Source organism: Nymphaea colorata, chromosome 12 (assembly GCF_008831285.2).
Source record: "Nymphaea colorata isolate Beijing-Zhang1983 chromosome 12, ASM883128v2, whole genome shotgun sequence".
Classification (NCBI taxonomy): domain Eukaryota; kingdom Viridiplantae; phylum Streptophyta; class Magnoliopsida; order Nymphaeales; family Nymphaeaceae; genus Nymphaea; species Nymphaea colorata.
Genome location: NC_045149.1, coordinates 12,392,259 through 12,404,156, shown reverse-complemented (window position 1 = coordinate 12,404,156; position 11,898 = coordinate 12,392,259). Strand labels below are relative to the sequence as shown.

Below are 11,898 nucleotides of genomic sequence, written 5' to 3'. Positions count from 1 at the left end.
CCGACGGTTCTGAAGTGCCGCGGAAGATCGATTGGCCACCTATTGAAGATTGCACGCCAAGTGTGAGGGAGAAGCTCGATCTAGAGCTTGGGTTAAACCTAGCTACGGTGGAGGTGTTGAGCTCGGTCTAGAGCTCAGACTAAACCTAAGGTGTGGCCGGCTAGGGTAGGTTTAGTTCCAATGAGCTTTGTTAGATTTGACTAGGCTAAGTAACTCGGGTCTAGTTGACTAGGTCTAGGCTTATTGGAGGTAGGTCAGGTATGGGTAGGCTAGGTAATAACACGCAAGCTTAGGGGTAAATAGGATTAAGGGATTAGGGTTAGGGAATGGTTTAGGTTGCGTGGAATAAGGATAGGTTTTCAAGGAGCAAATGTAGCTAAGCGGCACTCTAGAGAGTGTTGGCCTAATGTGGGGCTAGGGGACCCGCTCGAGTGAGGTGGAGTCCAATTGTGGACCTCCTCACACGCGGCACTAGGTGGCTGCTATTGTGGACGGGTTTAGGAGCAAATGTAGGGAATTTGGGACAGTTGGTAAATTGATAACCCTAAGCTAAGTGGAGTAGAGAGTGAGCAAGAAGGGGTGGCTCCACCAAATGTGGAGGGGACTGAGGCATGCGGCCTACCTCACACCCAAATGTGGCGAGGTGGCACGCGGATGAGATCTCCTACCAAATGTAGGAGACTCCTCTCTCCTTTGGACTTTGCCCACGCGCTCGGATGGTGGTCATGTGTTCCATATGAAGGGCTGTGATTTGAGGAGGCCTAGGAAGAGAATTACCTCAAACAAACGTAGCAGCCGATGACCAAATGTACCCCCAAATGTGCGCCGGCCCTTGGAATGGAGAACCCTAGGCGTTTCCACCACTTGCCACACAAATTCCAGAAATGTCCATGCCAACTCTGGATGCTCCTTGACTGGATGAGGGGCAAATGTGTCCACGGACAGAATATGGCCGAAAGCCCCAAATGTCTGCCGGAAAAATGGCAGAGGTGGCTGGAAAAGTCAGAATTTTTTGGCCAGCTCTAAGCTAGCTGAATTGAGCTCGATTCTCACCCAGATTCTTTCTTTCGTTTTCTTTTTTTGTAGGCTTTTTCTTTTCTTTTCTTATCTTTTTCTGCCCCTTTTCACTGTTTTCTCAATCTTTTCTTTCTGTTTTTTTCCGGTGAGATTGAAGGCTGAAACCGAGAATGAATTCTACACTCTTTTGCTCGGATTAGGCCGGTGAAACATAACCAAACTTAAGGAATTCGTACGAGAAACTAAGGGTAATCCTTGTGACTCGTAAGACTTGGTTTTAATCAAGTTTCCACCGTGGGAATTGATTGAAACTCTCGGCTGTGACTCGAGGGAATCAGGCCACTCCTTTGGCCGAATTTTAGTTCAAAACAAGCCAACGTCGTTACACAATTCAAAACTTAAAATCTAGCACACTAACCTTTAGTTTGCAGCTGTGGTCGTTTGCTGCCCACCATGAGGAGATGCAGCCATCCCAGGAACAATGCGGGCCTCTATACTTCCTTCGTGTCCAAAGGAGAATGCGCCTTTGATTGCTGGAATTTGGATGGGGAAACCGTGGGCTGTGGATGCAGCAAGGGCCGAGGCACACCTCACACCTTGGGGATCTTCAGCCAATATGCCACCGATCGAGGGGTTGAGGAGAAGACAAGATAGGGGAGAAGAAGGGAGGAAAGACCGTCGGGTTCTAAGATAGTTGCATGAGGGAGAAAGAGACCAGCCGCCGCCGACGAGTGAGAGGGGGTTGAGAAGAGGAAGAGAGGGGCGCGAGAGAGAGAGGTGATGAGAGGAGAGAGAGTGCTAGAACTCAAATGAAATTTTATTTCTCAAATTGCATGTGAAATCTAAGTTACACAAAGTTTAAATGCTAACATAAGTGACTCAGTTCACAGATGGATCGAACTGGTTCACTTTACCACAAAGCAAATGACTCGAGATACAAACCATCTCTGTCCACACAACTTGAAGTAAAATGTATAAGCAAATGAATATGGAATTGGGTGTATTGCCCCTATCTAATGAAATGAACCCTTGCACTTGGTGGGCGCAAGGTGGGGGACTCGTCTGGGTTGCCGCCCAGACTTCGGATCTTCCCCATAAGCTAGCTCGGCCTACTTGAGCTAAGACCATGCTCAGCCGAGACTCCCTACCTAGGTTCATTCTAGACCACCACTAGGACTTGGATCAAGACCGACACTAGGATGGACTAGTCATAAACCAGAGATAAGACTTTCAATTTGGCCTTCCTTGTTTGAATCCACTCCCAAGTGCTGGTCTTCTCTGGATGTATCCAGACCTAGAGCTTTTGCATCTCTACCCTCACCACCCACTGCTCGTGCACTAAGTCCTGGTTTAGCCTCCCTTGCTGTCACAGTGCCTTGCTCACCCTGTAGTTCTAGTCCTTCAGCCCTGGCTCAACTGCTCTCGCCGTGTTCAAACACGCTTCTAGGAGAAGGTCTAGGTAGACCCGTATCATTTATTGTGCCAGGGATAACTTTATACAAGAAAAATTATGTTTTTTCCCAGGTTGAAACATATTAATCTCTCCTTGTTAAGCACTTTTTTCATCGGTAAAAACTTATTTCGAAACTTTGATAAAAAAAATAACATCTTATTTTCTCATTGGTTGAACATGCTTCAGAAACCTCTATGAGAAGGTGAAAAATTCCACCTGCATCTTCATCGTCTTCAGTGGCAGGTGAAGATGTTTCATATTCTTGTTGATGTTCCAACAACACAACAATGACATTTTCACAAAGCTTACTTTAAATGATGCAAGAGTCATAAATTGGTTGTAAGCATGCTTAAGGACAGAAGAAGCAACAACATTAACAAGCAAAGATGAAAGTTGAAGTGTAGTTTTGGTGAACATTGTTTGAGAGCAATGCAAATGCTTGCAATTAGCCCTTTATAAAAATGGTTGGTGTTTGTTAATTGGCGGTCACAAAAACTACATTCGCAGTTAGCTAACTAACGTGACCATGGTGAGTTGCAATTCACAAATAGTTAGTTACCGGATAATATCAAAATGCATGTCTCACAAAGCTGACTATTTGTATCTTGCTTAAAGGGTACTAACATTTGGATAAGAAAAATCAGCATTTTCCAAACAACGTACGTGCAATAGGTGACTCAGGGTAAGCAATTTACTAAAACAAGTTGACATTTTGTAGATGAAATACATGTAATAAACTATCCATAGAGTTGAATTCCGCGCAACATTCAACTGACAAAAGTTCTATCGCTATATTTATCTATTGTACGTGAAGAAGTTCATGAGTGGAAGATACAAGAAAATTTCATCCATTGCCTATGTATCAGTATGAGATATGGAATTGTCACCAAAGTGCTCTATAAATGCAGTTGTAGATGTTGACAACAACATTGGAAAATAGCATATGCAGACCAATTGATTAAAAATGTGAGCAAAATGTAAATTGTAGAGAATTTTATTTTAGTGCAGTAGGTGATGGTCCTATGGACACACTCATACTCAAATAAAGAAGCAATTTGCTTGATGCATATGGAATAGCAAAATGTACTTCAATAGATGCACACATTTGCAGACAAAGCATAAAGGATCCTCATCTCATTCAAGTGATGTCCACATACTTGAATAAAGGAGTAATAAGCTTGATGCACATCAATTAGAGGAAAATGTTTTAGTTGATTCACGCATCCATAATCAAAACACAAAGAGCCATTTTTGTGGTTGCCATGGAGGATCCACGTGAAAGAATATAGTTTAATGATGAGGAAGATGATTAAACTTCTATAACAATTATACACTACACCATATGCTTAGTGTCAATAAGAGTAGTCATGATAAAAACCACATAAGGATGTTTATAAGGGCAGCCATGATATAGATCAAACAATGATTGCTCTAAAATTCAAAAGGAGAACTTAAGATGCATGATGCAATGCAAAGATGGTGATAACAGGACTTGTGAATAACAAATATTTTTAGGACATTCATAGATGAAGTCACACCTAAGGGTCATAGAAGCTCATGCCAAGTTTGAAGAACTAATATTTAATGATGGCATTGCTCCAAGCCAAATGTCTAATTATAGTGGCAAGTTAAGTGGTAGGTATGAGAATACACTTTTCACACCCTCTGACTTGAGTAACCATCTCTAATGCAAAAAAAAAAAGCACTATGAAACACAATGAAGCATGTGTTGTAATAGATTATTTGCAGAAGAAGCTAAAGGTAAACTATAGATTTTGCAATGCCTCTCAATCGGATGATGATGAATATGTAACAAATAGTTTTCAGAGATACTCAATTATGAGTAGACTATCCTTACTCAATGATGTTGTTATGTTTGACTCTACATTAAAAAGTCCTTCTCACTAATAACCTTTTACAGAATTTATGGACATAAACCACAAATCCCAAAGTTACATATGTAGTGGTGCATTGTATATGATGAGAGATTAGATAAAGTTTTTTTTATTGTTGTAATGGTTTACTGAAGCAATGAATGAGTTATAGCCACAAGTGCTGTTGATAGACATAGACAATACGATTGCAGCAGTCAAAGTGCAGGTGTAGCCAACTACGTATCATCATCTTTGTTTATAGCATATATTTCAAAATGCAGCAAAAAATATGTAACACATTTTCAACAAGTCTAGGTTTAAGGATTGTTTGTCAAATTGCATGTTGAACAGTCTTTCCTGTTATCGTGGAAGAAAATAATTGACCAATACTAATTATAAGACAACATTATTCATAGTTCTGATGATGATGAGAATCAACACTCTAATGCATGTTGCAGATGTACACACACCCTCTATGTTTGAGTGAGTTAAAATTGAATTTGTTGAAACTATTAATACTTTTCTAAAATAATTTCATGGGATGACAACGTGCATAGATAGGCCTACATGGAGACATGCAGAGAAAGCAATCTAGTTCAATCTTTGTGTAGAAAATTTATATTTAATCGTGTCCTTTGGGTACACGCTTTGAAGGAATAGAAACACCAATAAGGTGCCCAAATATATGTACTGCAAAGCTGGACCAAAACATGGTTGCTCCTCCAATGACTACTTCTATTTGAACAATTTATTGGGTCTATATAATATTCTGCCTTTGCATCTTGAATAAGGAATAGGTACTGTCAGTGTGTATATCTAAAAATTTTGTGAATGTTTACTCTAGTATTTCTTAAATAGTTGCAAATTAAATATACTGTCAATTCACTTGGTAAATGCCATTCAATAATTTGTGTATCATCATAAGCATATCAACGATATAGTGCTAGAGGAAATGCTTTATACTGTATCAGGGGATATGATATATATTTGCTTGACTCTATGATTTCAATTTGTCAAAATTTCTTGACCGATAAATGCTATATTTTAGTGAAGATGTTGTAATCATTGACTTAGATTTTGAAGTGAGATCTCCTTGATCATGTAAAGATTTTGTGTTTGTTTCCTAGTGTCATGTGCCCTCCGTATTTCTTCGATATGTGTCGATGTGCGTCTCTTCAGCAAGTTTGGGCTTTGTGAGTAACCTGGTGTCAGTGTAGCCAAGTCACATGATTCTCTTACTTCCTTGTTTATGCCTTCACTGGTAAGTTGGACAAAGTTAATTTTGCTGTTGATCACCAGCGCTATATAGTTGATAAATTCAATTTTGTTGTTGATTACCATTGCTAACTTTTTATTACCATCAAAATCTTCAGTGAGTGATGGATCTGAAAACCAGCAAAAAAAAGAAACTACTACATGAGCATGAAGAACTTTGCTAAAGATGGTAATCAGTTCTATACTTTGTTCTTATGTTCAAATTGTTGCAATGATGGTTGTTTGGGTGAATCTGGTCAAACTAATTTACAAGAATGGTAAATTAGTCGAGGGATCTGTTCTACTTTATTTTCACTTATTTTAAGCTTTAGTGACTACACTTAAAAATATAATACTTACAAAGATATAGTTCAATATTGATAAATTATATGTAGCAATATCCAGTTCCCCGATTTGTAGGCAGCACTGGGGGAAGCCAGAAAAATTTTCCTAATGTGTATTAGTTATGTAATTTTGAAATTTTAAAGAGAAGCTGCATGTAAAAGAAAACAAGCTGCCATGAAGTTTCATATGAAGATAAACCTTTTTTTGTGGGCCTGTAAGGGCAATTGCCCACACTATGCCTACACTTACCTTCGCCCCATAGTAGCACCTTTTGATGTTTTGAAGAAGAACATAGGGTTATATCGGTTTAAATATCACCGCTATAAACATTTTATGCAGACAACAGCTATAGGCTTTCGTGTTGCCCTCACCCCACAGGTTTTTGGCACGCCATCTGCGGCCAGGTTGGTCCTTTGAGATTCGCAAGGAGATGGCCGTGGCCAATAAGAGTATTTGTTATAGTTAAACGAGAAACCAGACAAGTTAGTAAGAGTTTCCTTGTCAATTCAAGGAAAATAAGAGATATTTTTCTTGTTTAAATAGCGAAGAATGGAAACGTGAATTATGGACGATAGAAGGTTAATATTGAAAAAATTCTCGAGCCATTGATCTTTAATTCCTTTTTAAAACATATGCAGGCATGCACCATGACGTGCAGCCCAAAGTGTTGATTCTTCTAAAATCAATCATGTGAATTACATATATGAATTTACATTTACGAAAAAATTGATAATTTTTTTAATAAACGTCAAATTCTATTCTGTCATATTTTAATAGTCATACTCTCTCTCTCTCTCTCACACACACACACACACATATTAATGGTACACCAGAGCACAGCAAAAAAACTAGTGGTTTAACATGGTCACAACATCTCATTCTAGATGAGGTTTGGACATTTATAACATGAAAATGACAAACACCATAATGCTCCTCAAATGGTGGCTATACCTTCTTCACTTGGATCAGCCATGGGCGGTATTCAGGAAATCCAAAAATATTTCATTCCTTCGGATCTATGACTCACTCATTCCAAGGTAGGCATGTCAGCAGGTTGGATTCGATTTGAATATATTCTTAATCATATCTGGTTTTTCAATATTCACATGTTCGGATTTGAATTGACAAGCACGAACAAAAAAATTCTGAATCCAAATCCAAAAACCGACTTCACAAACAAATCCGAATATGAATTTTAAACCAAATCTGGCAGATCAGATATCATTTTTTAAATTTGATCCAATCCGATTTGTTAATTGGATACATATATATTTTCATATCCAATTTGTTTGGAATTGATTGGGTAGATATTGATCCAAATCAAATATATTGACATCCCTATTCCAAACACCAACTTCCTTTCATTCGCACATATGATATGAAAAGGTTGGGTTTGTACTTTAAATTATCTTCACCAGCTGTAGATGTCATTTTGTAACTTCGATAGCTGGACTAGCATTCTCTAGTCATCTCTTGGTATCCAAAACATGTCATGCTACCGACTTACCACGTTTCAAACTTACCAAGTGGGCAATGGTGAACAATCCGTAATCTTAACTCGGTCCCCCTCAGGTGCGACATCCTAAGACATGGCAGTTTATTTGGAACAAGTAATTGTTCACCCTATGGTGGGCCATCGTTGGCCATGTTATCTCTCTTATATATATATATATATATATATATATATATATATATATATATATATATATATATATATATATATATATATATATATAGTTTGATTTATTCTAATGGATATAATATTCTACTACGGTCCTGAAAAATCAACAGAAAAGGCAATCTACCCTCCATCAACCAGATTTTGGACCAAACATAAGTGTCCATCGGCCATCCTTACCAAATGAATTACAAATGAAGCGCCACCGGTTAAAAAAATTCACAACTTTTGTTTTATAACATGTGATGATCAGCTTAAAGGCCAAAGTGGACGATCTCAGTGACAGAGATCTCTACCTTGGCAATTGGAGATGCAAACTGATCGAATAATTTGAAACAACTAAATACTTTCTGGCAAAACCTCAGCTTGGTTATAGGAAACACGTCATAAGACAACAGAAAAGTAAGCTTTCCCATCAAATCTTTCCCTTTGAGCCTATGATTTTGCTGCACCGGATAACTATCAAATCAACAATTTACTATCCTTATTGTCCAACTGCGGGTGACAAAATCTGCCCTCCAGTAATTCCAATTAATACAACCACCAATTTTTCTTGTGTCGCATCACAATTCAGGGACTTAGCAGTTGAAGTCAACCTGTCAAGCTTCTTAACATACAGTTTGAAGCTTGTTATGTTGTTTACTAATCAAATTTCAGAATCCGAACTCAACATGAGGGAGACTTGACAAGAATGAAGTGACGACGGGCACGGAATGCACAGACACTTACATTTAGTGCTGTCAGCATACTATTCGCAGTTTGTTCTGAAAAAATTACAGTGTACAATTGCAAAGCTTGTCAAATAAAATGAATGCAAATGTTAACCGGTACACAGTAAGACGGATGGGACGATAACACTTCTCTGAATTTATTTGAGCATGAGACTCAAATCCCAAAGAAACAATATTGTGACTTGGGTCAAAATGACTGAAATCTTGCTATCAGAACCTCAGAAAAGGCTTTGAAAGTCGACTAGTCAAGCTTTAGATTCACAAGGCTAGGAGTGGTCACTAGTTTGGCCACACAGCCCAGGGAAAAGAGTTAACCATGAACAGCTTATTTCTGCAGGCCGCCGGTGCAGTTTATTTGATGGGTTTTCGGCTTGTGGAGGGAGAACTTGGCCACCTGAAAACAGCGGGTTATTTCCTACAATCGATGGGTTAGCCGTGAATTCTTCATACATAAAATTGATGAACAGGTTCTGACTTCGGTTGCGAGCAGCAGCCCTTTCAACTTCAAGAAAATGGCCTAGAGATTGAGAGGCAGAAGGATGATCCAAGGGGTGACTCCCTGTTGCTGAAGATAGACAGCACCAAACCCGGGGCCGAGAATTCTTGTGGTGGCTTCTCCTGCTTTGAACATCTTGGACATCTATTCTTGCACTTGAGACCTCCAACTCACGAGGAAGGCCGATCAAGTTCCCCAGAGTGATGCTCTTCTCATGTAAGAAAGATGTAGTTGACTGTTCATGCAAGAGAATCGATCATTGTACATTACCATTCAGGTAAATTCAGAAAATAAATAAAATGAATCAGCATAAAAGTAGCTATATCATGGTTGCTCCTGGACCAGGTAAAGCTATAGATTGCGGAGGCAAGGACGATGTTGTTAACAAAACTGATAAGGATGAATCCGTTGGAGAGAAGATCAGCAATCAAGATATGGAGCTGGTAATCAAAGATTGTGATCAAATAAAAAAGGCAGAAAAATCAGAAGAAAGGGAAAGACGGAAATTTGGGGATCAGATGAAGATTTCATCTAATCTAGGCAAGAACAACCTTGCCTACAATAAGACGTGATTTCTTCCCTATAAAAGGGACTCGACTCTCCCATTGTAATCATCTTCTCATTTTATAAAGATTGTTTGAGTGCCTTCCAACCGTGGACGTAGGCTCAACCAGAGCTGAACCACGTTATTTCCTGTCTTCATATTCCTCTCTTCTCTGTTTTTCATACAAAGAAATAAGGATTTAACTCTATCCTGTCAAGTGCCATAAAAATTTGAGTATCAGATTTCACAGAACCAATGAAGCCATGATGAGAGAGCCTAAACTACCAAAACAAAACCAGCAGTTCTAGCGACCAGAGCATTCTAGGAGGAGCTGGATCAAGGTATGAATAAGTGAACAAGCAAAGTCAGAAGCAAATGAATTACATGGTCCTTGCTTTAAAAAACGTGCTTGTCTAATGACCTGAATTTGAACAAATAATGACTAAATTTGGCTTGAAATTCAGCATTTTCCCTACCTTAAAGCATTTGTTTCTCTTGAGAATTGTTCAAGGTAACCTAATGACATTAGTTTAGGAGACATCCTATATTTCTCTACTTCCTGCCTGATCCTGTCTCCAAAGTCATCCCATGCCTTTCAGTAGAACTAAGTAGTTCTGTATGGTGGAAATAGATCTATCTTAAAATTTAAAATGACTGCACCGGCACAGAAAACAATCCCAAGTTCATGCCCTTACTGTTCAAGTTGGATAACCTGATCCAAAGGACAATTAGTAAGAAAATCACTTTATCCTAGTTTTCCAACAGTGAAGTACCCAAATTTTCCACCAGACTGTGCAATTCATCAGCTCAATCAAGTCGTCTGTCAAGAACATTGAAGTAGCAAGATCGTAATGCTTATTTTTCAAGCACTAAAGTTTCGAGTTGACACCATCGGCTAACTATGCAGAGCTGTGTCATGCGAGGTAACTAGTTATGCCCTTATGGTAGACTCTCTCGAAAGAAGCCATGGCGTCTCCCAAGACCTGAAAACCTCAGACGGCACCTAGAACGAAAGAAACATAATCCGGGAGTGTACTGTCCCCCTAGTAACTTTATGTGAACACAGCAGATACATGAGCAGTAACAGAGACTATGCCCACCAGCAGAAGATACAGAAGATATGACGAAATTAGGCATAATGGTTAAACAGAATCATACCACTGTATCAAGATCTGATGAAGAGCGTGAAGACACACTTGGGGATACAGCAATCAATGTGTTGAAAGCATTGGCTTCTGTTAAAACACGGTTTTCCATCAATCTCACTCTCACATGTAAAGGTTGCAAGCCAAGGGGCCATCCATCGTTCTAATTCAAAAGGACCTAAATCAGCTAACGACCAACTGATATGAATCAAAAGAACAGAAAAAAAGCACAAAACGGAGAGGCATCAAGATAAACCTGCTGAGCCATGGATCTCACGCTTCAGTCAGAAAAGGCTGGGAAAGAAAATCATCGAGTGCCAAGAGCAACCGACACAAGATCAAGTTCCATAAACTGAGGAACTCGATTTTGACAAGAAACGAGTCAAACCACAAAACAACCTTCAATACAACATTCTAAAATTCGGGTCATCACCACCACCATTGAGCTCTGGCGAATAAGCATTTTTCTTGAAGGAAAACCCTTAAAAACAGAAAAATCAGCGGCTGCTCAAAGAGTTCCTAAAAGGGAGACAAACTGAAGACGCATTCCACTTCACAATTCACCACTGAACTAAAGAAAGAGGGAAACGAGCTGAAGTGGAACAAAGGTGGCACCGAAAGGGCCTTAGGGAGCCAATTCTCCTGCAGATGAGAGCCGGAAGTGTTAAAACCTCAACATTTTCTAATAGAAGAACAAGAATCTTCCATTTATCTACCAGCAAACAACCAACCATGAGCAATGAAAGGAGAACAAGTTAAAGAAAGAGAAAGTTAAGCCTTCAGATGGACCAGGGGCCGAGCGCAATAGAAAAAAGTATTAAAGAGAAACGAACAAATGAAAAAAGCAATACCACCAAGATGTTTCCTCGAAATGGCTTGATCTACGAGCGCCAACAAATCAAAAGTGTCTTTAATGCCGCTCTGACCAACTCCCAACAAGCACGTAAATAAGTGGAAAAAAAAAAAAACAGAAAATAGTACTCTAGGAATCTACCGAATGGCGGAAAAAATTCTGCTTTGGAAATGAAACCAAGAAACGAGAAAAATGCCAATATTGCTACAAGATTTTATTGCACCCACACGATAACAAAGACAATTAGAGTTTTCTCCCTTTTTCAGACAACAATAATGGGGTTAAGGAAAAAAAAAACAATTGAAGGCAATACAGATTCTTTCTCTGCAGCTGGCGTGGAAAGCCCACAAAGTGTGACCGAGTATTGAATTATTAGAAACAAGATCACGTGCTGATGCCATGTAAGTCCAGAGCTATTTGAAATATGCTCCCAACAGTCCCGTTGCAGAAACGTGCCTCGCCCATAGGCTTCGACAAGATGAAGTCAACCCATGGACAGGGGGGTCGT

At 39.3% G+C, this 11,898-nt stretch overlaps 1 protein-coding gene across 2 annotated transcripts; it reads right to left on the bottom strand.

Annotated features, from left to right (window-relative positions):
* Positions 1–8,346: 8,346 nt before the first annotated feature.
* LOC116265162 (uncharacterized protein At3g17950-like) lies at positions 8,347–11,670 on the bottom strand. Of its 2 annotated transcripts, none has more exons than XM_031645689.2 (4): positions 11,389–11,670; positions 10,794–11,179; positions 10,551–10,700; positions 8,347–9,083 (listed from the first exon to the last, which is right to left on the bottom strand). In XM_031645689.2, exons 2-4 carry the CDS (start codon positions 10,803–10,805, stop codon positions 8,619–8,621), a joined length of 627 nt encoding a protein of 208 aa, XP_031501549.1. In that variant the 5' UTR covers positions 10,806–11,179; positions 11,389–11,670; the 3' UTR covers positions 8,347–8,618. The 2 variants fall into 2 exon arrangements, with proteins under 2 accessions (XP_031501549.1, XP_031501550.1); XM_031645690.2 differs by lacking the exon at positions 11,389–11,670 and adding an exon at positions 11,269–11,370.
* Between the last annotated feature and the right edge of the window lie 228 nt (positions 11,671–11,898).